The sequence below is a fragment of the Dipodomys ordii genome, unplaced genomic scaffold (genome assembly GCF_000151885.1).
Source record: "Dipodomys ordii isolate 6190 unplaced genomic scaffold, Dord_2.0 Scaffold20, whole genome shotgun sequence".
NCBI classification, from domain to species: domain Eukaryota; kingdom Metazoa; phylum Chordata; class Mammalia; order Rodentia; family Heteromyidae; genus Dipodomys; species Dipodomys ordii.
In genome coordinates this window covers 21,786,345-21,809,247 of record NW_012267236.1, presented here as the reverse complement: position 1 = coordinate 21,809,247, position 22,903 = coordinate 21,786,345, and the positions used below count along the sequence as shown (strand labels likewise).

General features: G+C 44.7%; 2 protein-coding genes across 5 annotated transcripts in view; one reads left to right on the top strand and one right to left on the bottom strand.

Moving 5' to 3' along the window:
• The window catches only part of Itgb1bp1 (integrin beta 1 binding protein 1), a 10,157-nt gene extending 9,903 nt beyond the window's left edge, over positions 1-254 (bottom strand). For all 4 annotated transcript variants that reach the window (XM_013013694.1, XM_013013697.1, XM_013013698.1 and 1 more), the window contains exon 1: positions 96-254. The gene's annotated coding sequence lies outside the window, so the exon portion shown is untranslated. The remainder of the gene's footprint in view (positions 1-95) is intronic.
• Positions 255-438: 184 nt separating this feature from the next.
• Cpsf3 (cleavage and polyadenylation specific factor 3, 73kDa) overlaps positions 439-22,903 on the top strand; it is a 32,932-nt gene continuing 10,467 nt past the window's right edge. The window contains exons 1-12 of the mRNA XM_013013733.1: positions 439-571; positions 4,703-4,766; positions 6,053-6,150; positions 7,044-7,172; positions 7,948-8,125; positions 8,847-8,936; positions 9,454-9,604; positions 12,918-13,093; positions 14,179-14,337; positions 16,288-16,434; positions 18,829-18,981; positions 21,218-21,326. Of these exons, the coding sequence (XP_012869187.1) occupies positions 522-571; positions 4,703-4,766; positions 6,053-6,150; positions 7,044-7,172; positions 7,948-8,125; positions 8,847-8,936; positions 9,454-9,604; positions 12,918-13,093; positions 14,179-14,337; positions 16,288-16,434; positions 18,829-18,981; positions 21,218-21,326 (1,504 nt within the window). The 5' untranslated portion in view covers positions 439-521. The remainder of the gene's footprint in view (positions 572-4,702; positions 4,767-6,052; positions 6,151-7,043; positions 7,173-7,947; positions 8,126-8,846; positions 8,937-9,453; positions 9,605-12,917; positions 13,094-14,178; positions 14,338-16,287; positions 16,435-18,828; positions 18,982-21,217; positions 21,327-22,903) is intronic.

Below are 22,903 nucleotides of genomic sequence, written 5' to 3'. Positions count from 1 at the left end.
CCACCCATCCGTCCAGACGGCCGGCACCGCCCTGGTGCCGCGTTCCCGCCCAGCCGCGAGCTGGGCCCAGCTGCGGCGAGTCCCGCAGCTCTCACCTGGAAGCAGCGTGCCCGTCCGCCGGGGAGGGGCGAGGGCTGCCTCTAGCCCGGAGTCGGAGCGCCCCCGCCGCCCCGACAGCTACTCCAATTCTGACTCCAGCGCCAACTTTTCCAGCCCGCCCCACCACGTCCGCCAGGCCCCGCCCCCACGTCCGCCAGGCCCCGCCCCCACGTCCGCCAGGCCACGCCCCGGGGCTGTGCGCAGGCGCAGTCCTCACGGCGCTCCGCGCGCTGACTGGAGGTGGAACGGTCCTCGCTGGATTCCCAGCCGGAAGTCCTAGGGAGGAGCGTGGTGTCGCGGGCGCCGAGTGCCGGAAGTTGTGTTTTGGTGGCTGGGGATTTCTCCTGTAGTTGGTGTTGGCCGCGCTTCCGTCTCCGCGGACCCCGGCCGTGCCGCTCACGCGGCCTCCGGAGACCTCCAGGATGTCTGCGATTCCCGCAGAAGAGAGCGACCAGCTGCTGATCCGACCCCTGTAAGGGAGCGCCCGGCCGGCCGTGGGAAAGGAGCGAGGCCGGAGGCGTGCGAGCGGGCGGGCGGGCCCCGGAGAGCGCGGCCGGCCCGGGCCCGCCGCTGGCACTGGGGGAGGCGATGTTGGACTCGGGGTGAAAAGTTACTCCAGGCCACTGGGCATGCGCAGGTAGACGGGGCTGTTGACTCGCACGGACCCGCGGGGTCGGCTGAAGCCGCGACCGTGGAAAGAGCGAGACCTGTTTCCTACCTTCTCCAGGACCAGACGTGTACCGAGATGTGGGCGCCAGGCAGTGATCAGGGACTTGCCCTGGGTTCTGCTCTCAGGCTCAGATGGTGGCAGACTGGTGGGAAGTTAGACAGGAGAAAGAGCAGAGGCATTAAGGACAGAAACTCAGCCCTGGATTGCCAGAAGACACTGTCAGTTTACAGGAGATGGCCGGCTGCGTCCTGCAGTGTGTTTTGGTTTGTGTTGTCCCTGAACAGGAGCTTGAACTCAGGGGCTGGGCACCTGTCCCTTATCTTTTTCACTCAAGTCTGGTGCTCTACCACTTGAGCCACAGTTCCACTTCCAGCTTTCTGCTGCAGGGTCAATACAAAAGCAGGAATGGGCTGGCTTTGAACTGTAATCCTCAGATGAACACCCAGCTTCTACATTATTTTGTAGTAGAAAGAGAAATATAGGTGGATAATTTACCCCAGTGGATGAACAAGTCTATTTATTGTTCAGTATTAGAGAATGTAACCTCTTTTTTTTGCCAGTCCTGGGGCTTGAGCTCAGGGGCTGGGCACTGTCCCTGAGCTTCTTTTGCTCAAGGCTAGCACTCTACTACTTGAGCCACAGCACCACTTCCAGCTTTTTCTGTTTATGTGGTACTGAGGAATCAAACCCAGAGCCTCATGCATGCAAGGCAAGCACGCTACCACTAAGCCAGCTTCCCAACCCCATATTGTTTAGTATTAGAGATGAGCACCGCATGGATGTGTGTTTTCTTTTACATATAGAAAGGTATACTCATTCAATACATGTTCATTGAGCACCTACTGGGAACAGAGCCCAGGTTTCCCTGTGCTAAATTCACACCTGCCCTCTGTCTACATTCTGAAAACACTGAGCTAGTGTTAAAGCACCGCAGCAGGCACAGGACAGAATTCATTGACAGCCTTTTTTGAGTCAGGCATGCGCTTGGTAAATGACAACTCTTAACCAGAGCGCAGGTAGGCACTGTACTGCTTGCTTGCCTGAAGAGTACAGAAAGGACTTTCTAGCAGGTAGAGAAGAAGATCTCATGCATCCTGTGCAAACTTGAATAGGAATTACAGTGTAAGGGCCAGAGGGTTCCAAGCAGAAAAAGTGATGTGCAAAAATGAGAGTAGTCAGCTTGTGGCCAGTTAACTCAAAGTTGTGGCTAACACAGCAAAGAAGATACGATAGGCTATCTGGATCCAATTTATATGTTCTATAGAGTTTGGGCTTTCATTATGTCAGCTACAGGAAGCCAACAAGGGAGTTAGAGCAAGTGGGTTGCAGTGGGAATTATATTTAAGAAGGTCATTGTTTAGCAGATGAATAAAAGGTATTCTCATAGCATGTAATTGGATGGTCCAAGTATAAGTGATGAAATCCTGTAATCAGTGAAATGAAGGACAATAGTTGGAAAGAACTAGGCTTGAGGAAATGTGAAATCACCAGTATTTTATTGATGATAGCTATTAGTTATCTGATGGGGGTCTGTGGAGCACGTGTGTAGAGAGGAACATTTAGATTGGGACAATTCAGAGTCCTAGGTTGGTCACTAGTAAAGAGTGTAGGAGGTGGGGCAGATTTGGAAGATACTTGGTTTGGTTTGTACAACTTTGTTGTATAAGATATCACATACAAGTCACTCATAGAAACTGCATTTCGGGGGGGAGGGTTGGTATGGTGACAGAATTTTATAACCCTCACCAGTGTAGTTCTAGAACATTATCATTTCAGTGAGAAACCTGTATTTAATAGTAGTCACAGGGGCTGGGAAGGTGGCTCAGTGGTAGAGCGCTTGCCTTGCATGCATGAGGCCCTGGATTCCATTCCTCAGCACCACATAAGCAGAAAAAAAAAAAAAAGCCTTAAGTGGCGCTGTGGCTCAAGTGATAGAGCACTAACTAGCCTTGAGCTAAAGAGCTGAGGGACAGCACCCAGGCCCAGAGTTCAGGCCCATGACCGGACCACCCCCCCCCAAAAAAAAAATGGTATTCACAGTCTTCTCCCAAGCCCTGTGTTACACTAATCTACTTCCCTTCTCAATAGATTTGCTTTTCTGAAGCATTTCATATAAATAGAAGCCTTTGATATCTGGCTTCTTTCACTAAACATAGTATTGCCAAGGCTTGTAATTTGAGGGCTTTTATCCATTTGATAAGCATTTATTAAGGTTAACTACATGTCAGGCACCATAGTAGCAGTGGACAAGTCCTTTTAATGAAAATTTCATTTTAGTGAGAAGCAAACTATAAACCGAATAATTTCATGTAGTTGTGTGCCGCTAAATTCACGCTGGATTGTGGCTAGCTATAAAAAACGGCTTAGAGAAGGTCGTAAGGGAATGCCTCTGGGAAGGTAACATTGGATGGAGATCCACCTGGTTAAAGGGAGTCAGTCATGTATGTGACTTGCAGAGTATAACATTCTGGGAAGAAAGCAGGGCAGAAGGCTTATGTTGAAAACTAGTTTGGTGTATTAAATATGAGGTATCTTGGTGAGATCCCAGTAAAGAAACTTAACACAATAAATTAGAGCACTAGAACATGTGTTCAAGGGAACATGTACACATTGGAAGTCATTGGTGTGTCTGAAATGATGCAGTTGAGCAGAGGGTGAGGAGGAAACCAGGGAGACAGCTAAGTGTGAAGTAAATAGAGAAGGAAAGCTGAAAGGATAGGACCAGAGCGTGGCATCAGAAAAGCCACCGAAGGAGTGCTTAAAGAACCACGTGGTCTGAGAAGCTGCCTGGAGAACGAGTTTGATAGAGACCAAGTGTGCTGTTTGCGCTTGGTAATGGTATTTCAGAGTGGACGGTGGAAGTCAGTCTGTACTGAACTACAGGGGTAGAAGGTGAGGAAAAACAGGAGGGAGAGTGACTAGCTCCTAGGGTGCTGGCTGGGGAAAGCAAAGTGGGAACCAAAGGAAATGAGAACTGAGGGTTTGCGTTTGGGAATTTAAGAAAGACTTCCACATAGAGTAGAGTAGAGGGTGAGGGGATGCCAGGGACAGCATTGTTCAGTTTCTGAAGAAGGGACTTGGAGAGCATAGAGTCACGCGCAGGCTCACCTTACAGAGTAGCCTGTTCCAGGAGAACTGGGAAGAGGAAAGCCCTGGACGTTTTGAAAAGTGAAGTTCAATTCTGTTTCCTTGATGTAGATGATAAGCCGGTGTCTCAAGTAAAGGAGAAGACAAGACTGGAAAATTTAGCAAAGGGAATAATATAACTGGAAAACTGAACTGGGGTCACTTAACTGGCAATATCTAGGGCAGATGAAATAAAAGACCTGGAATTCGTGATAGCTCCCATCTGGTTTGATTTTTCTGCATCAGTGGTCAACTCTGAGTAGGGTCCTAGTTTGAGATCCATTTACTGTCTGCTTATAAACAGGGTTTTGTTTGTTTTGTTGGTCATGGGGCTTGAACTCTGGGCCTAGGCTCTGTCTCTCAAGGTGAGTACTCTACCTCTTGAGCCACAGTACCACTTCCAGTTTTCTGGTTGTTAATTAGAGATAAGAGTCTCATGGACTTTCCTGTCTGGGCTGGCTTTGAAGGACCATCCTCAGAGCTCAGCCTCCTGAGTAGCTAGGATTACAGGCGTGAGCCACCAGTGCTCTGCTAAGCTGAGTTCTTCATGTCAGGTCACTGTTAGGCAATGGGATGCAGTTTAATTTGGAAGAACCATTGAATTTATTGGGCTCGGTGTTTTGGGGGGGTTTGTGCGTGCGTGTGTGTGTGTGTGTATGTGTATGTGAGTGTGTATTGGTTTTTTTGGGGGGCAGGATTAGTGTGGTGTTGGTTCCCAAATGTTGGGATTGTAGGCGTGTATTTTCACAACTGGTTTAAAGCTCTGGTTTGTTTTTTAAATTTTATTTTACCTTTGAATTTTTACAGTGGAGCTGGCCAAGAAGTAGGAAGATCATGTATTATTCTGGAGTTCAAAGGAAGAAAAATAATGGTAATTATCATTATTATCATTGCTATTATTATTTGGTGCTAGGGATTGAACCTAGGGCTTTTTGCATGCTAAGAATATGCTCTACCACTGAACTATTCCCTCAGTGATTACTCATTTTATAGGTTAACAGAATGGCTCTTTCTATACTAGATGTTAGGTCTTTTCCTAGCAAATTAGTTTTCTGCTTAGTGATATAATATGTCGTGTATTATGCTGAGAAATCAAATACATGCTTGTACTTCATAATTTGACAAAGCACTAAATAATCTAAGGAGATTTATCCTGAGATTGTAAAAATACCAGCTAGGAAGTGGAGCTATGGCTCCAAGTAGTAGAGAGATAGCCTTGAGTAAAAGCACCCAGGTCCTGAGTTCAAGCCCAATAACCAAAAAAGAATTTCAAAAAATGTCAACTAGATCTCCAGAACTTGTTTCTTTGAAGTCTTTCTTCTGTTCTTGGGAGTATCTAGCCAACTTCATTGCTCTGCTCAGAGCTTTATAGCTCTGAATACCCCAATGTAGCAGGAGTGATTGAGTGCTAGGTTACCTAAGTCACCTTTGGCATTCTTCCTCTCTGAGCCTGAGAAAAGTAGAGGGGTTATAAGAGATGGTTTCTAAGGTTCTCAATAGCGGTACTCAAGCCTGTAATCCTAGCTTCTCAGGAGGCTGAGCTCAGATTTGAAGTCAGCAGGCATGAAAGTCAGTGAGACTCATATCCCCAGCAAAAAAACCAGAAGTGGAACTGTGGTTCAAGTGGTAGGGTGCCAGCCTTGAGTAAAATTGCTCAGAGACAGTACCTAGACCACCCAGAATTCGAGCCCCAATCCTGGTACACCTGTATACACACACACACACACGCACACATACACGCACACACAAAAAGTAGTGCAGTGGCTTGTATGCCTGACCAGGTACGCTTTCTGTTCCTATGAGCTTCTCATAGCCAGATCTGGGAATAGCAAATTGACAAACTTTTAAGAAGCCTACCATCAACAAATACTGGAGTTCTTGAAAAAGTTCATTTTATATAGTGGTCTCACCAAAAGCAGCTGGAAAGATGTCTTGTATTTTACATCTGATGAGATTTAATTGTGAACTGCATTCTAAATTTGGGGAGTTAAGAGTTGATAATGGCACCTTTACCATATTTAATAAGAATTGCATTACAAGTGGTCATATAGAGTCCATGTTGATTATGTAGAGGGTGGACCAGTTTAATTGGCTGTTTACTGGATGAATTTGAATAAAATAAGATGTAGGAGACTAACTTTCTTCTTTCTCTTCTAGCTGGACTGTGGGATCCACCCTGGCCTAGAAGGAATGGATGCTCTCCCTTATATTGACTTGATTGACCCAGCTGAGATTGATCTCCTGTTAATTAGTCAGTAAGTCTTTTCCTTCAAGAGCAGTATTGTTTTTAGGATTGGGTTTGGATGTGTATATGTGTTTGTGCTGGTCCTGGAGCTTGAATTCAGGGTCTATGCACTGCCCCTGAGTTTTTGTGTTCAAGGCTAGTGCTCTACCACTTGAGCCATAGCTCTAATTCCAGGGTTTTTTTTTGATGGTTAATTGGAGATGAGAGTCTCATGGACTTTCCTGCCTAAGCTGGCTTTCAACCATAATCCTCAGATCTCAGCCTTCCAACCATCTAGGATTACAGGCTTGAGCCATCGCTGCCTAGCTAGCAGTATTATTTCAATATTGTTATTTACCAGATTCTGAGATTTTTTTTGTTTTTTTTTTTTTAGAAAACCAAATATTTTCTACTGGGAAACATTGCAAATATCTGTTTCTCCAGCACTACATTTTATCATCCTAGGCTAGAGGGGTACTAGGAACAGCTCACCAGCCTCTCTCTGTGTGTAATCTACTATGTCACAGGGAAGGAGACAGTGAAGATCTTGAATCCCTGTCAGATGAGACAAGAGACATCCAGACATCTCCCTAGACTCACTGCTTGTCCCTTTCTTCTTGAACTTCATATATGCATAGTGACATTCCACTAAATCATTACCATTTCTGGCTGCCAATGAAGCTCCAGCTCTAGTCTTGTCTATTAATTTACTGAAAAGACTTGCTCGGTTTTTTTAAGTGCTTTTAAAATAATTTCCTATATCAGAACTCTATGCCTTATTCCTCTCTCTGCACACACCTACACAACCCTACTTGGTTTACTCAAAGTATTATTATGTAATGTAGGCTCCAGGAGCAACAATTTAATTACACTTGGAGCTTGGTGGATAATGTGTGAATTTGTTCAATCTTGTCTGTTTTTAAGTTTCCACTTAGATCACTGTGGAGCATTGCCCTGGTTTCTACAGAAGACAAGTTTCAAAGGAAGAACATTTATGACACATGCCACGAAAGCTATTTATAGATGGCTTCTATCAGACTACGTCAAAGTTAGGTAAATGACTTTCTTAGATCATCCCAGCTCTCCACAGTACATAGCTCAAAATAGAGACCATTTTGTGTTTTGAAATACTGTAGTCTCAGTTATTCTCCAGATTTAGTCATGCAGGAACAAGCCACTGTGTGTCAGACCTTCCTGCCTTTATTTCCTTTTGGTTTCACACCCTTTTAAAGCTTTGGTAAATAGGCATAGTCCTACAGCACAAACACGGAGGCTAGAAAGGCACTGTAAACAGCATTTCAGAATTGTATTACTATTTAAGGTCAAATATATTGAGCAATCCTATCTACTAAAATTTTATTTTGGATTAGATGATAACCAAAAATTGCTAAAAATGTTACATGAGGAAATTTTTCTTCTAAAGCAAATAACACACACAAAAAAAGAGTTTTGTGGAGAAGGCCTTAACCTTTCCTGTCAGAAAGTTTAGAGCATGAGTATGATTCCTGCAGTTCACGGGATTAACCTTCAGGCATTGTCTTAAGCTGCATATGATGGTATATGCCTGGGGAGACTGAGGTAGGAGGACCATAATTTGAAGTGAGGTTGACTATATAGTAAGACCTAGTCTCAAAAGACAACAACAAAAATCTAAAGTTGATTGTTTAATTCAGTAGTAGCTAAAATATTACTATGCAAATACAGACAAATAGGAAATTATACCTAGAATTGCTAGTTCACACCTAAAAAGTGCTTATGTGCCCAGCAGTCTTTAGTCTGATGTGAAACATCTTGCCCTTGATTCCTTTTGTTAACTCTTTCAATTTAGTAACATATCAGCAGATGACATGCTGTACACTGAGACAGATTTGGAAGAAAGTATGGACAAAATTGAAACCATCAACTTCCACGAAGTTAAGGAAGTTGCAGGAATCAAGTTTTGGTGTTACCATGCAGGCCACGTCCTGGGAGCCGCCATGTTCATGATTGAGATCGCGGGTGTGAAGGTAACTTTCCCGCCCAAGAGGAAGCAGGCCTGTGGTAGGCCAGCCACTAGCCTGCATTTGCACTCTGGCTGTAAATCGGAAAATCGGAGTCACTTAGGAAGCTTCAAGAAATTCCTGTTGAATACCTCTAAGAAATACCTAACCTGGAGGTTTAGCCTTGGCTCTTTCCTTTCCAGATGATTTTCCTCTGTACCCTGGGGTAGGAACCAGTGTTTCATTTTTCAATGAATCTTTTTAGCTGCTCATGTTTGAAACTTGTGCACACTGAGTTGGTACAGTGTGTCATCAGCTATTTTTGCACTTTGCTGCAGCAGCACAGAAAATGTAAGTAGCCTGAGTGCTTACCTGATGATTCTCCTCTGAAATTGGATTTGCCTCTCTGGGCACCTGCCATCCACACTGAACAGTGCTCCAACCCTCCAGAGATTGCATTCTATCAGCATGCCCTTTTTCTCTTCCCCTTTACTGAGACATACTTTGTCAGTACTTACTCTGGGGTGAGTCCAGGCTGCTTTCTTCCCATTTCAACCGGAATGCAGGATGGGTGTTTGCTGAAACCACCTCACACCTAGTGACTACACATAACATGGGATCTGTGTGCAGGTGCAGGGTGTTTGTAACTTAATTTTATTACTAGATTTTACAAGATTAAAATCTTCACTAGCAATATGAGGCCTTCCCTAAAACTTAATTTCCAGGGTTTTTTCTTTTTCCTTCACAGCTTTTATACACAGGAGATTTCTCAAGACAAGAAGATAGACACCTAATGGCCGCTGAAATTCCTAATATTAAACCCGATATACTTATCATTGTAAGTATTACTGTATATACTACAACTAGTGTAACATAGGCAGAATTTTTCTTGTGTGTGTGTGTGTGTGCGTGTGTGTGTGCGCGCGCGCGCGCACAAGTGCAAGTCCTGAGGCTTGAACTCAAGGCCTTGGTGCTCTATCACTTGAGCTACATTTCTACTTCCATCTTTTTACTGGTTAATTGGAGAGAAGATTCACACAGATTTCTCTGCCTAGACTAGCTTTGAACCTCAATCCTCAGATTTCAGTCTCCTGAGTAAGTAGAATTGCAGGCATGTGCTATCCGTGTCCAGCTTGATTCCACTTTCTAAAATGTTAAATTACTTAGAATTTTTTTTATTTGCTTTTCTTTCCAGTTTATATATGTACTAAATAACATTGTTACAATTAACATGTTCAGGTGAAAGACAAGTTAGTAGAGAAAAGAATCTCTTTACCTCAGCATTTCATGAGCATGTAACTCTTAAGATCTTGGGGGCTGTTTGGCCTTGGTCTCACATGTCTAATCTGTTGTAGGAATCTACGTACGGGACCCATATCCATGAGAAGCGCGAAGAGCGAGAAGCACGGTTCTGCAACACTGTCCACGACATTGTGAATAGAGGGGGCCGAGGCCTCATTCCTGTCTTTGCACTGGGAAGGGCTCAGGAGCTGCTCTTGATTCTAGGTATTTGGGAGGCTCCTAAGACCATACATCCTTTTACTAAGACATTAACGTGGCCTTGCTGTGTCACTCCACCACTCTTGGCTTCAGTTTCTTCTTTTAAAAATGGGGATTTGGCCGAGTGCCAGTGGCTCATGCTTGTAATCCTAGCTATTTAGGAGGCTGAGATTGAGGATTGAGGTTTGAAGCCAGCCCCTGCAGGACAAGTCCATGAGACTCTTATCTCTAGTTAACCATAAAAGCTAGAAGTGGAGCTATGGCTCAAGTGGTATAGTGTTAGCCTTGAGCAGAAAGAGCTTGGGGACAGCACCCTGAATTCAAGCCCTAGGACTGGCACTAAAAAAAAAATAAAGGGTTTTGGTTTTGGTTTCTTTGGTGCTAGTAAGAGCGCAGGAGAGCAGCACTTCATACTCTGCTCTGGGACTACCAGCTGGTGAGCCTTTTCTGTTTGCCGGCAGCATTCGAAGTCTCAAAATGTGCATACTCCTGACCAGCAGTCCCACTTCTGAGGAATTAATGAAGTGTATAGAATGACTTTCCAGTAAGGTTAGTCATCATCTTTTTTTTTTAATACTTTTGTTAATTGAGATTGAATGATTACATAAATTTCACAGTATTGTGGGATAGTGATGCTTAAAGTCACAAACACATTTTAATCTTCACAAGGCAAGTTGTCATTATCATAGTCTATAAAGTTTGTGAATTCAATAAACTTTGACAGTATAGCTATTCTTCCAAGTTGAGTGATATGTACATTTCTTTCCTTTTGCTTAGTGTAAGCTGGTGTGTATGTGTGTGTGTTGTTGTTGTTGTTTGCCAGTCCTAAGGCTTGAACTCAGGTCCTGGGCGCTGTCCCTGAGCTTTTTTTTTCTTTGGTCAAGGCTAGCTCTCTACAACTTGAGCCACAGCACCACTTCCGGCTTTTTCCATTGATGTACTGAGGAATGGAACCCAGGGCTCCATGCATGCTAGGCAAGCACTCTACCACTTAGTCACATTTCCAGCACCATCTTAGTTTGTAAAGAAATACTTGAGTAATCACTGCATTGTAGGGTATTCCCTAGCATGTTCTAAATCAGCACAGTCCCATCTGTTCCTCGTAATTGGGCCTCTTTCCTGAGTACAAGTCAAAGTGGCCTTAAAGACTTGGCATGAAGTGTTTGCAGCCACTAACAGCAAGGGAAGTGAGGAAGAGGATGCCACATTGTCACCATCATGCTGGTGCCAGTTGCTGCAAGATGTGACCAGTAAAAATGTAGTAATAAGGCACTGGTGCCTCACACCTGTAAACTAGCTACTCAGGAGGCTGAGGTTTGCGGATCACAGTTTGAAGACAGCCTGGGCCAGAAAAATCTGTGAGACATCTTTAACCAGCAAAAAGCTAGAAGTGGAACTGTGGCTCATGATGCCAGCTTTGAGCAAAAAAACAAAGTGATGCTGGGTGCCAGTGGCTCACACCTGTAATCCTAGCTACTCAGGAGGCTGAGGTCTAAGGATCACCGTTCAAAGCCAGCCTGGGCAGGAATGTCCATGAGACTCTTCTCTCCAGTTAACCACCAGAAAACGGGAAGTGGCGCTGTGGCTCAAATGGTAGAGTACTTGCCTTGAGCTGAAGAGCTCAGAAACTATCCAGGCCGAGTTGAAGACCCACTACCCACAAAACAACAACAACAAAAAACAAGGCAAGAGCACAAGGACCCATGTTCAAGCTCCAGTACTGGCACCAAAACAAAACCATTATATCACTAGTCATATTTTAATTTCAGATGAATAGGAAGACTTCAGTATGTGAAAAGCTAAGAATCTTCTGTTGTTTATCTGAAGTTGAAGTGGAGGTTTGGTGTTTTTATCTGGCAACCTCACCATGAAAGCATGAATTATAGTTCTTTTCATGAGCCAGGACCACAGAATGTGATTGTTGCCCCTTTTCCTACCTGCTCCCTGCAGTGCAGTGTGGTGGGAAGGGAACATGCCCTTGGTCAAGTTACTTAATTATTTTTCAATATTTGTTCATAAAAATACAAAAACAAGCTGGGTGCCGGTGGCTCAGGCCTGTCATCCTAGCTACTCAGGAGGCTGAGATCTGAGAATCATGGTTCAAAGCCAGCCCAGGCAGGAAAGTCTGTGAGACCTTATCTCCAATAAACCACTCAGAACTGGAAGTGACGCTGTGGCTCAAGTGGTACAGCGCTAGCCTTGAGCTGAAGAGCTGAGGGACAGCACCCAGGCCCAGAGTTCAAGCCCAATGACTGACAAAAAACAAAAAAAGATATGCTCATGGGATATAATGTATGAGAAGTTCTATTAGAGTGTCCTTGAAACTTTGACACTATTAAATTTGTTTAGTTATTTCTAAAAAAAAAAAAAAACAACATTAACGGGCTAGGAAGGTGGCTTTGTGGGAGAGTGCTTGCCTTGCTTGCATGAGGCCCTGGGTTCGATTCCTGAGCACATAAACAGAAAAAGCCGAAAGTGGCGCTATGGCTCAAGTGGTAGAGAGCTAGCCTTGAGCTGAAGAGCTGAGGGACAGCGCCCAGGCCCAGAGATCAGGCCCCATGACCAACAAAAAAAAAATAAAAAAAAACAGGGGCTGGGAAGGTGGCTCAGTGGTAGAGTGGTTGCCTTGCATGCATGAGACCCTGGGTTCAATTCCCCAGCACCACATAAGCAAAAAGAAAAAAAGCCGGAAATAGCGCTGTGGCTCAAGTAGTAGAGAGCTAGCCTTGAGCTGAAGAGCTGAGGGACAGCGCCCAGGCCCAGAGTTCAGGCTCTACAACCGGACCCCCCCCCAAAAAAAAATGAACAAAATAAGTCAGGACAGAATAGGAAATGCATGTATAACCCACGTGACAGGAAACTTGCCTGACCTTAAGTACACAAGATTGTCTCTTTGAGGTATAGTCAGTGGTCTGTTGGTCCGTTATTCAGTAAGCTTTAACTGAATCATTTCTTAAAACTTCTCCATCTTTGGTCTATGATCACAACATCTTAATTAAGTTTGTTTTTTAGATTTTGTGCTCTTTTCTGCTGGGGGGGGCGGTGGGGCAAGGGCTGAGACCAGGACTGAAACTCAGTATGATGCTTATTTCCAATCTGAGCCATGCCTACAAAACCTGCACCAGTATTTTGAAATAAGTTTAGACTTTAAGTCTAAATTTGTATAGATCAAAATTATTTTTCTTAGCTTTTTAAAATATAATTTTGTGATACTTCTTGGTTCCATGTGAATTTTTAAGTTATTTGTGGGTATCATTTATTGTTTGAATTATATCTAGCATGTAACTGAGCCAGGCTATTTCTCTCACAATGGCTGTAGATGAGTACTGGCAGAACCACCCTGAGCTGCACGACATCCCCATCTATTACGCGTCCTCATTGGCTAAGAAGTGCATGGCTGTGTACCAGACGTATGTGAATGCCATGAATGACAAGATCCGAAAGCAGATCAACATCAATAATCCCTTTGTTTTCAAACATATCAGCAACCTGAAGGTGAGTATACGTGGGGCAAAGGGAGGCTAAGGTTGGTCCTGACAATGGTGGACTGGCTGAGTCCTCCCCTGGAGGCCAGCCTCTTATTTGGTCAGCCATGGTATTCCTCCATGACATCAACAGGGCAGCCCCTGGCATTGTATTTGTTTAAGACAGGGTCTGGCTATACAGCCCAAGCTGGCACACGCTCTTCCTCCTTCTGCCTCAACCTCCGGAATGCTGGGATAAACAGCATTCTTTTTTTACTTAAGCAGAGTGGCCACTTACTCTGAGTCTTTACATACTCCCAGTGTTTACAGCTGCTGTTAACTTGGTTCTCTCTGGCCATAAGAATAAAGTCTTGACAAGAAAAAGATGGTATGCTGTCTAGTCAGAATCTCAACTTCCATCCAAAGTTCATCATCTTTGATTAGTACTACAAATTCCAGATTTAATTTCCCACAGGTTTACTTTTCAAGAGCATTTGGTAAAATCTGATGTAATGAATATCTAAAATAATGTAAGTTGTAAGTGGCATTCCAGGCCCTGAGAATAGTCCTTGGGCCTTCAGCTACATGTGGAGAGTTTAGTGCTAAGTGAATTGACTGCTCTGTATCACGTACCTCTACGGTTGCTGGCCTACAAGTGGTCATATATAGCCTCATAGACTATTTCCATTGAAGTAGTCCTTTTTTTTTTTTCCTTGGGTCCAGTAGTGGGGCCTGAACTCTGGGCCTGGGTGCTGTCCCTCAGCTCTTCAGTTCAAGGCTAGCGCTCTACCACTTGAGCCACAGCGCCGCTTCCAGCTTTTTTTTTTTTTGCTTTTGTGGTGCTGAGGAATCGAACCCAGGTCCTCAGGCATGCGGGGGCAAGCGCTCTACCACTGAGCCACCTTCCCAGTCCCTGAAGTAGTCCTTTAAAGTACTCAAGTTTTGATTTTAAAACTTGGCAATTAGACTTAAAATGTTAACTAGATTTGCCCCAGGCCCTCTCCATAGTGTGGTGAACCTTCTGTATCACATTTTGTTGTTCTTTAAAAGTGAAAGATGCTTTGTAAAACCTGGTGGCCGATGGTTAACCTGCTGTACCATTCTTTGTTTTCTCAGAGCATGGACCACTTTGATGACATCGGCCCCAGTGTAGTCATGGCCTCTCCAGGCATGATGCAGAGTGGCTTGTCCCGTGAGTTGTTTGAGAGCTGGTGCACCGATAAGAGGAACGGCGTCATTATTGCAGGGTACTGTGTAGAAGGCACGCTTGCCAAGGTCAGTCTGCGTCTCAGGGTGCTTGCAGAACCTGCAGCAGCCTCATGAACTTTCCACTCAAGGAGTTCCTTTAAAAGACAAGTTCTGATTTTAATAAGAGATTGGAAATGGGTAGCTAAAGATGAACCCTGCAGACATTGAATGACATAACTACATCTAGGAGATCAGGACATACACTGAAGTTTAAGAAGTGCTCAGCTAGCCAGGCGCCGGTAGCTCACGCCTGTAATCCTAGCTACTCAGGAGGCTGGATCTGGGGATCGAGGTTCAAAGCCAGCCTGGGCAGGAAAGTCTGTGAGACTCTTATCTCCAATAAACCACTAGAAAACTGGAAGTGACGCTGTGGCTCAAGCGGTAGAGAGCTTGCCTTGAGCTAAAGAGCGCAGGGACAGCGACCAAGCCCAGAGTTCAAGCCCCACGACCAACCAAAAAAAAAAAAAGTGCTCAGCTGGTTACAAGTAATAAAATGAACAAAAGGATAGGAGACCTAATGAAGAGGTTTACTGATAAAGGCTGAGTATCTCTCACCCAAAGTGCCAAGGACTGAAAGAGTTTTTTTTTTTTTTTTTCAGTTTTGTAGTTTTGGGTTTTTGGAGTGTTTGCATGGGCTTTACCAGTTGAGTGTGCCTAATCTTTGTATATTCAGAAAATGTTGTATTTTGGAGAGTTGTTTTTGTTTTTAATTTTCATTTTCAGACTAAAGGTGCTCATCTTGTGACATAGTCTTTTAAAACCCTGTAGAAGGGGCCTGACTGACCCATGTGTATATATTCACAGCTACTTGGGAGTCAGATCAGGTTTGAGGCCAACCTGGGCAGAATGTCATAAAAAGTATGTCTCAACCAATAACTAAGTGAGGTGATATGCACCTGTCATCCTAACAACGCAGGAAGCCTAAACTGGAGGATGACAGCACAGGTCAGCCAGGACATACAAGACCCCAGAGTAAATCAAAAGGAGCTAGAGGCATGACTCAAGTGGTTGAACGCCTGCTTAGCACATGTGAAGCCCTGACCCCAACCAAAACCAATAAATAAGTCAAGCTGTAGACTGCCTGTCATTGTATTGGTGTAAAATGTCTGTTCTTAGCTTCTAGGGAAGAAGAGGTAGAAAATAAAGGAAACTTATTGACAAAGATGTATGAATATCTAAGTATTGGCAACTTAAGAGACAGTGTATGAACATCTTGTTCTCATAGTCTTATTATTAACATCTATTTTATATTGAAAAACAAGGTGATTTCTTACTTTGACCGTTTGCAACTAGAGAGAATATTGGTCGTGTGTTTAAAGTGGATTTCCATTATGTAGAAATTCTGATATCTGGAAAGTGCTTTTCTAGCTAGCCTAGGAAAAGAGCTGGGATTGCATGTTTGCTTTCTAAGTATGTGTTCTAGTTTTCACTTCTAAATATACTGAGTTTTAGTTAACTTTCTTATTCTCCTGAATAAAGTTTTCTTATGAAAATGAGTATTTGGAACTGCGTAAGTCAATGATATTGGACTGATTTTTGTGCTGAAGCTTATGGCGGAGCTTAACATACAAGTGGAGGGCTGCATGAAAAAACTGAAAATGTGGGCTGGAATGTGGTGCAGTGGTAGAGAGCTTGCCTAGCGTGCATCAAGCCCTGGGTTTGATTCCTCAGTACCATATACAAAGAAAAAGCCAGAAGTAGCTGGGTGCTGGTGGTGCATACCTGTAATCCTACCTGCTCAGGATTTTCTGAGGCAGGAAAGTCTATAAGACTGTTATCTCCAATTAACCACCATAAAACCAGAAGTGGCACTGTGGCTCAAGTGGTAGAGCACTAGCCTTGAGCTGAAGAGCTCAGGGACAGCACCCAGGCCCAGAGTTCAAGCCCCACAACTGACAAAAACAAAAAAAACCCAAAAAACTGAAAATGTGCCTGTTCTAATTGGACAGTCTGTTTTCTTATATTTGTTTTTAACAGCATATCATGTCTGAGCCTGAAGAAATCACTACCATGTCTGGACAGAAGTTGCCGCTGAAAATGTCGGTTGATTACATTTCTTTCTCTGCTCATACAGATTACCAGCAAACCAGTGAATTTATTCGTGCTTTGAAACCGCCTCATGTGGTTAGTATGAATTTGGTCTATTGTGAATGTTTAGTTAATATTAAGGAGGAAGAAGCATACTCCCAAGCCCCCAGACCCAGCAGCCCTCTGTCAACAGAGCATTTGCACTGCACTTGCTTTGACCTTCAGCCCTCCACCTCCACCCCTTGTGTTAGGCAAGCTGCATTCTTACTTCGTTCACTTTTTTGTGACCCTTCCTCAGGTCCCTATTTCAGCTCCTGTTCATTCTGTTTGCTGCAGCCTGCCCAGTAACCTAAGAGCCAGGCTTGGGATGCAGCAGCTTGTTTGAACTCTGCTCATTCCTTTACCTTCCTTCTGTGTTATCCTGAGCAAGCTAGTTAGCCTTTGTGTACCTCATTATAGATAGGGATGGTAATGCCACACAAGGCCATTGGGACAATGGAATGGGAGCATGTGCCTAAAGCACTTACTGGGATAACTGGTTAATAATGTGTGAAATAGACAAAGCAAGAGTAAAAGCCTTAATAGTAAAATAGATATGACACATTTGTACATAAAGCTCCTTATTAGTATGATTAACCTGTCTCTTTAAGCTTCGTGCAATAAAAGTAATCGTTATATACTTTGATGGAGTTAGCAAGAAGAAGAAACTGAAAATAATGTGTGCTTTTAATTAGAAGAATACTATGAGACTGAGGTCTGTAGAAAATAGATAAAATTCCCTTTTGACATGAAAAAAAGTAGTTTAGAGGAAATGGCTTTCTGTTAGTTGCTTTGAGTTGTTGCTATAAAATGTTTTTATTGAAAATCTATATAACATACAGCATGTACTTTAAAGTCTATAATTCAGTGGCATCAGGCCATTGTGCAACCGGAACTTTCCATTGCCCCAAACAGATTACCCAGTCACTCCCTGTTCCCTTCTCTCAGCCCTCAGTTACCTCTAACGCACTTCCTGTCTCTGAGAGTTTGCCTGACCTAGGTAGTTAGGAAGGAGCAGTGTATACCACTCTGGTGCTTTCCGGGTGCATCTGTGTGGTGATGTGTGTCAGAACTGCGTGCCCTGTGCTAGGTGATATTCCATCGTCTGTACATGTTCCATGTTTTAGCTGATTTATCTGTCCATTGATGCATACTTAGTTATATCACTTTTGGCTTTGACATTCATTTCTCTGATGAGTTGAGCATCACCTTGTGTGCTCGTCTGTAGTCTCTAGGTAATATCTAATGTGAAGGTCCTCAGCGGACTGAGCAGTGGCGTTAGTGGTCAAGTTCATTGATGGACATATCACTTACATGTCACATGTATGTGTGGAATACAGAGGACTCCATGGTTTCTAGCGTACATGGCTGTGGCCATTCTCAGGTCATCAGCTGGGAGTAGATCTGTCCTCTGCTTTCTCTGTTGTTCCAGTTCATCTTTAAATCCCTGAATTGAACTTGATGCTGTCTTCCTCCAATAACCAGTGGCAAAAGTGTAACTACGTAGTAATTCTTACGTACGAGCAGTGGTAGTTAATAGCCAGCATTTATTTAGTGAGTATTGGCATTTGCCAGGCACTCCACTAGCGATTCACATGAGGTAACTCGTGTAATCATTGTAACAGGCGCCTGAGGTGCCAGAGGCCTTAGCCAGCAGCACACGGCAGTGCCAGGGCTCAGTGTTCGCCCGTAGGCAACACAGTGGCAAGCTTCCACCCAGGAATGTCTCAGCAGCCACAGTTCACCAGCCAGACAGGAGCCATCTGCCAGTGGGCTAGACGCTAGGAAGATAGAGGTTACAAAAATGGATACAAGCCAATGTTGTTGTACATGTCTGTAATTCCAGCACTAAGGAGGCTGAGGCAGGAGGACTGAGGTATGGAGGCTAGCCTGGACTGCACAGTGAGACTCAGCTCAAAAAAAAAACTACCGCCCAAAAAAGAAAAAAAAAACAACTGAAAAGCTAGTGCCCTCTGACACTTCACTTGGTCCTGAAACCTTGTATTTCCTTTGCCTTAATAAACAGAAGAACCTATCAGCAGCTACTTTTTTCCCTTCGTGAAGCCTTTTATGCTGTACATTAAGAAATGTAGGGAAAACTGTATACTTTCTGAGAGAGCAGGAGTAGCTAAGAACCATTGTATGTGAAGTTGCAGGGAAGGCAGAGGTCAACTGGCCAAGCCCTTCACCATGGTGGACACAGAAGCCACCCAACAGAAGTGACACTGAGAAGACGGTTCTTTATACAAAACCGGTGCCCTGAGGATCTTTGTACAAGACAGATGCTCCTCAGCCTCTTCCCAAGCAGAGCGAAGTGGTCTGTGCAAGTCTGGCTGAAGGCCCTTAAAATTAGTAGTGTACTTCTTCGAGTCTTTCTCACAAACTTAATGCAGTTAAAGATCATTATTTTTCTGAATGAAAGGTATTTCTCGCTACTCTTTTCCTGTGTAGATTTTAGTCCATGGGGAACAGAACGAAATGGCCAGACTGAAAGCAGCACTGATTCGAGAATATGAAGATAACGACGAGGTTCACATAGAGGTTCACAACCCTCGGAACACAGAGGCAGTGACCTTAAACTTCAGAGGGGAAAAGCTGGCCAAGGTAAAAGGTGACATCACCTCATCCTAGCCATGTTTTCTTTGCGGGGAGGTATTCTCTGTAAGAAGATAGAGTTTCGGAAGGTTGAGGCAGGAAGATCCATGAGTTCCAGGCCAACCTGGGTTATATGCAAGACCTTCTCTCAAAAGGAGGGGAGAAAGAAAACAGATCTTTAATCAAATCTCAAGGAAGTGCTCGCTTCTGTTTACATAGGATGCTACAAAGACCTAAGCCTGATGCCTCTTTCGCTTCTTTTGCTATACTATCACTTCTCCAGGTGGGAAAGTTTTAGATAGATTAGTTCTTAGTAAACGTGAGTCCTAGAACTCTTTAATCAGCATCTCCACATTTCCTCCCCACCTTCTGAGGGTCAGCAGATGTGCATTCCTATTCCACGGCAGCCAGTGGGAAGCTGTGCTCATCTCGTAGAAGAGTCTGAAGATAGGCCATATCTCTAAATGTGTGCACTTGGTCTGGCTATGATAGAACACAGAAAGATTGTCTTAAGAAATAATCAGTTTTTATGGTAAAATATAACACAAAATTCAAAACTGAAAAATAAAATTGAAGTAGTTAAACACCTGATCTAGGCTTTTAGAATGGTGGAAACACTTTTTATTTTCTGGGTTTTCATTCAGATTTTTTATTTTTATCTTCAAATAGTTGTACAGATTTCAGTGAAATTTCAGTGAAAAATTTTAGTAAGTTATTTCTAAGGCAAACTTTTACACAATTTGTCTGAAATTTTAAATATCAGGCATCTGTTGAGTTTATAAATGCATCCCAAGACAGAGATGAAGCCACTGCTGGGTGGGTAGCCTTTCTTACAGTTGAAACGAGGGAAAACAAACAAAAACCTTGGCAGTGAGGCTTGGCTGCCTGGGAAAGCAGCTGGTTGTGGCCGCACCTGAGTCCTCACTGCTCACCGAGCCTCCCAGGGCTTGGTGTTGTGCCTGGAAAAGAATACACTCAGCAGGAAATCCCTCACACACCGCTGGTGGAGCTGCAGGGGCAGGGCGTGTAGTTCCACTTTAGAAGAAGCCACCATGACCAGGCAGGACGCTGAGCTTAATAATGATTACTAGGTTGTTCTCTAGGAATTTTAGTTACTTAAAAGCACATGCAGACAGAGGGTGTAGCTCAGCAGTAGAGTGCTTGCCTGGCATGCCTTAGAGTTCATCCCTGGTCCTACAAGGAGTTTAAAATTGGTGGCTCACACCTGTAATCCTATAGCTACTCAGGAGGCTGAGATCTGAGGATCACGGTTCAAAGCCAGCCCGGGCAGGAAACTCCATGAGACTCTTATCTCCAATAAACGACCAGAAAACCAGAAGTGGCCCTACGGCTCAATTGATAGAGCACTAGCTTTGAGCTGAAGTGCTCAGGGACAGTGCCCAGACCCAGAGTTCAAGCCCCACAACTGACCAAAAAAAAGAAGAGGGGCTGGGAAGGTGGCTCAGTGGTAGAGCACTTGCCTTGCATGTCAGAGGCCCTGGGTTCGATTCCTCAGCACCACATAAGCAAAAAGAAAAAAGCCGGAAGTGGCGCTGTGGCTCAAGTGGTAGAGCGCTAGCCTTGAGCTGAAGAGCTGAGGGACAGCGCCCAGGCCCAGAGTTCAGGCCCCAGGACCGGACTCAAAAAAAAAAAAAAAGAATTGGGGGTAGCAGGGAAGGGAGGGGGTAGAGAGCGTGAATTGGTTCAAGGTACACCCTGCATGCATGGAAATATCACAGTGAAGCACCCACATGTTACAGATATAGATGAACTCAAAAGTTTTTAGAAATTGAAAGGAAAAGCATTAGCTTTATCTCACCCTCTGGTAAGTCGCTGCCATGTTAAAATCCAGTTCTCGGAGCAAAGCCTCTTTCCAGAGAAGCAGCTGCAGCACATGAAGTAGAGCAGTCTCCACTGGTTCTTGTTAGGACAGGTGCGTGCCATAGTGTGCGTCCTTGCTCCGTTAACGCTACAGTCTTTATCCCATGAGTCCATGGATTGGTGGTTGGACTAAGGAACCTTTAAGAGCTGTAGGCTTCATGCCCGTAAGGGTGTAGAATCTGAGCAGCTGTTGCAGCGGTCTGATGCCCCCTCTGCTTAACACCTGCTTTCAGGCTACTTTCTTCATCATGAGCTCAGCACGCTCCCCCTGTGTCAGGAACGGCACTCCCTCTGGGGTGCCTGGATTTTTCTGTCTTTCATACGTTGTTTTTTCCTCAATTGTACTGTTTTTTTGTTGTCTTAGGTCATGGGCTTTTTAGCAGACAAAAAACCAGAACAAGGCCAGCGAGTCTCAGGAATACTTGTTAAAAGAAACTTTAACTATCACATACTTTCTCCTTGTGACCTGTCCAGTAAGTATACTATTCAATATCAAATAGAATTTGATCTCATCATTGAAAAAAAATCTATGAAAAGTTTGCTTAATCTACTGGTCAGATTTTAAGTAACAACCCAGTAGTATCATGAGTATAGATGACAGTAATCTAAATAGCTTTGTAGAAGAAATCTTCCCCAAACTACTGAATCGCTTAACTTATTAGTGAACTTGCTCTTTTTTTTTGTTTTTTGGCCAGTTCTGGGGCTTGAACTCAGGCCTGCAGGCTGTCCCTTCGCTGTTTTCCTCTAGGCAGCACGCTGCCACTTGAGCCATAGCTCCACTTCCAGCTTTTTTGCTGGGTGATTGAAGATAAGAGTCGCATGGACTTTCTTGTCCAGGCTGGCTTCAAACTGAAGCCGAGCTCTCAGCCTCCTGTGGAGCTAGGGGCACAGGCATGAGCCGCCAGCTGTCACCAGGCTATGGCTGGTCTTTGTACACCTCTAAGTTCACCTCTAAAACTGGCTGACACTCCTGCTGTCCTTGTAGCTACCTGTTTTCCACTCTGTATCAGAGTATAGGCTCTTCTTTCTGAATTACGTTTGGCACCTCCCAGAGGAGCTTTTTTACTTTGTTTTGTATGTTGTAGTGGTGGTGGAACCCAGGCCTTTGTGCAAACCAAGCCAGCACTCTACCACTGCACCTCCAGCCCTCTACCACTGCACTACACCTCCAGCCCTCTACCACTACACCTCCAGCCCTCTACCACTACACCTCCAGCCCTCTACCACTACACTACACCTCCAGCCCTCTACCACTGCACCTCCAGCCCTCTACCACTACAGTTCCAGCACTCTACCACTGCACCTCCAGCCCTCTACCACTGCACTACACCTCCAGCCCTCTACCACTATACCTCCAGCCCTCTACCACTGCACTACACCTCCAGCCCTCTACCACTACACTACACCTCCAGCCCTCTACCACTACACCACACCTCCAGCCCTCTACCACTGCACTACACCTCCAGCCCTCTATCACTGCACCTCCAGCCCTCTACCACTACACTACACCTCCAGCCCTCTACCACTGCACTACACCTCCAGCCCTTTACCACTGCACTACACCTCCAGCCCTTTACCACTACACTACACCTCCAGCCCTCTACCGCTACACTACACCTCCAGCCCTCTACCACTGCACTACACCTCCAGCCCTCTACCACTACACTACACCTCCAGCCCTCTACCGCTACACTACAGCTCCAGCCCTCTACCACTGCACTACACCTCCAGCCCTTTACCACTACACTGCACCTCCAGCCCTCTACCGCTACACTACAGCTCCAGCCCTCTACCACTGCACTACACCTCCAGCCCTCTACCGCTACACTACAGCTCCAGCCCTCTACCACTGCACTACACCTCCAGCCCTCTACCACTACACCACAGCTCCAGCACTCTACCACTACACCACAGCTCCAGAACTCTACCACTACACCTCCAGTCCTCTACCACTACACCTCCAGCCCTCTACCACTACACCTCCAGCACTCTACCACTGCACTACAGCTCCAGCCCTTGGTCAGGTACCTTTTTTTTTTTTTTTTTTTTT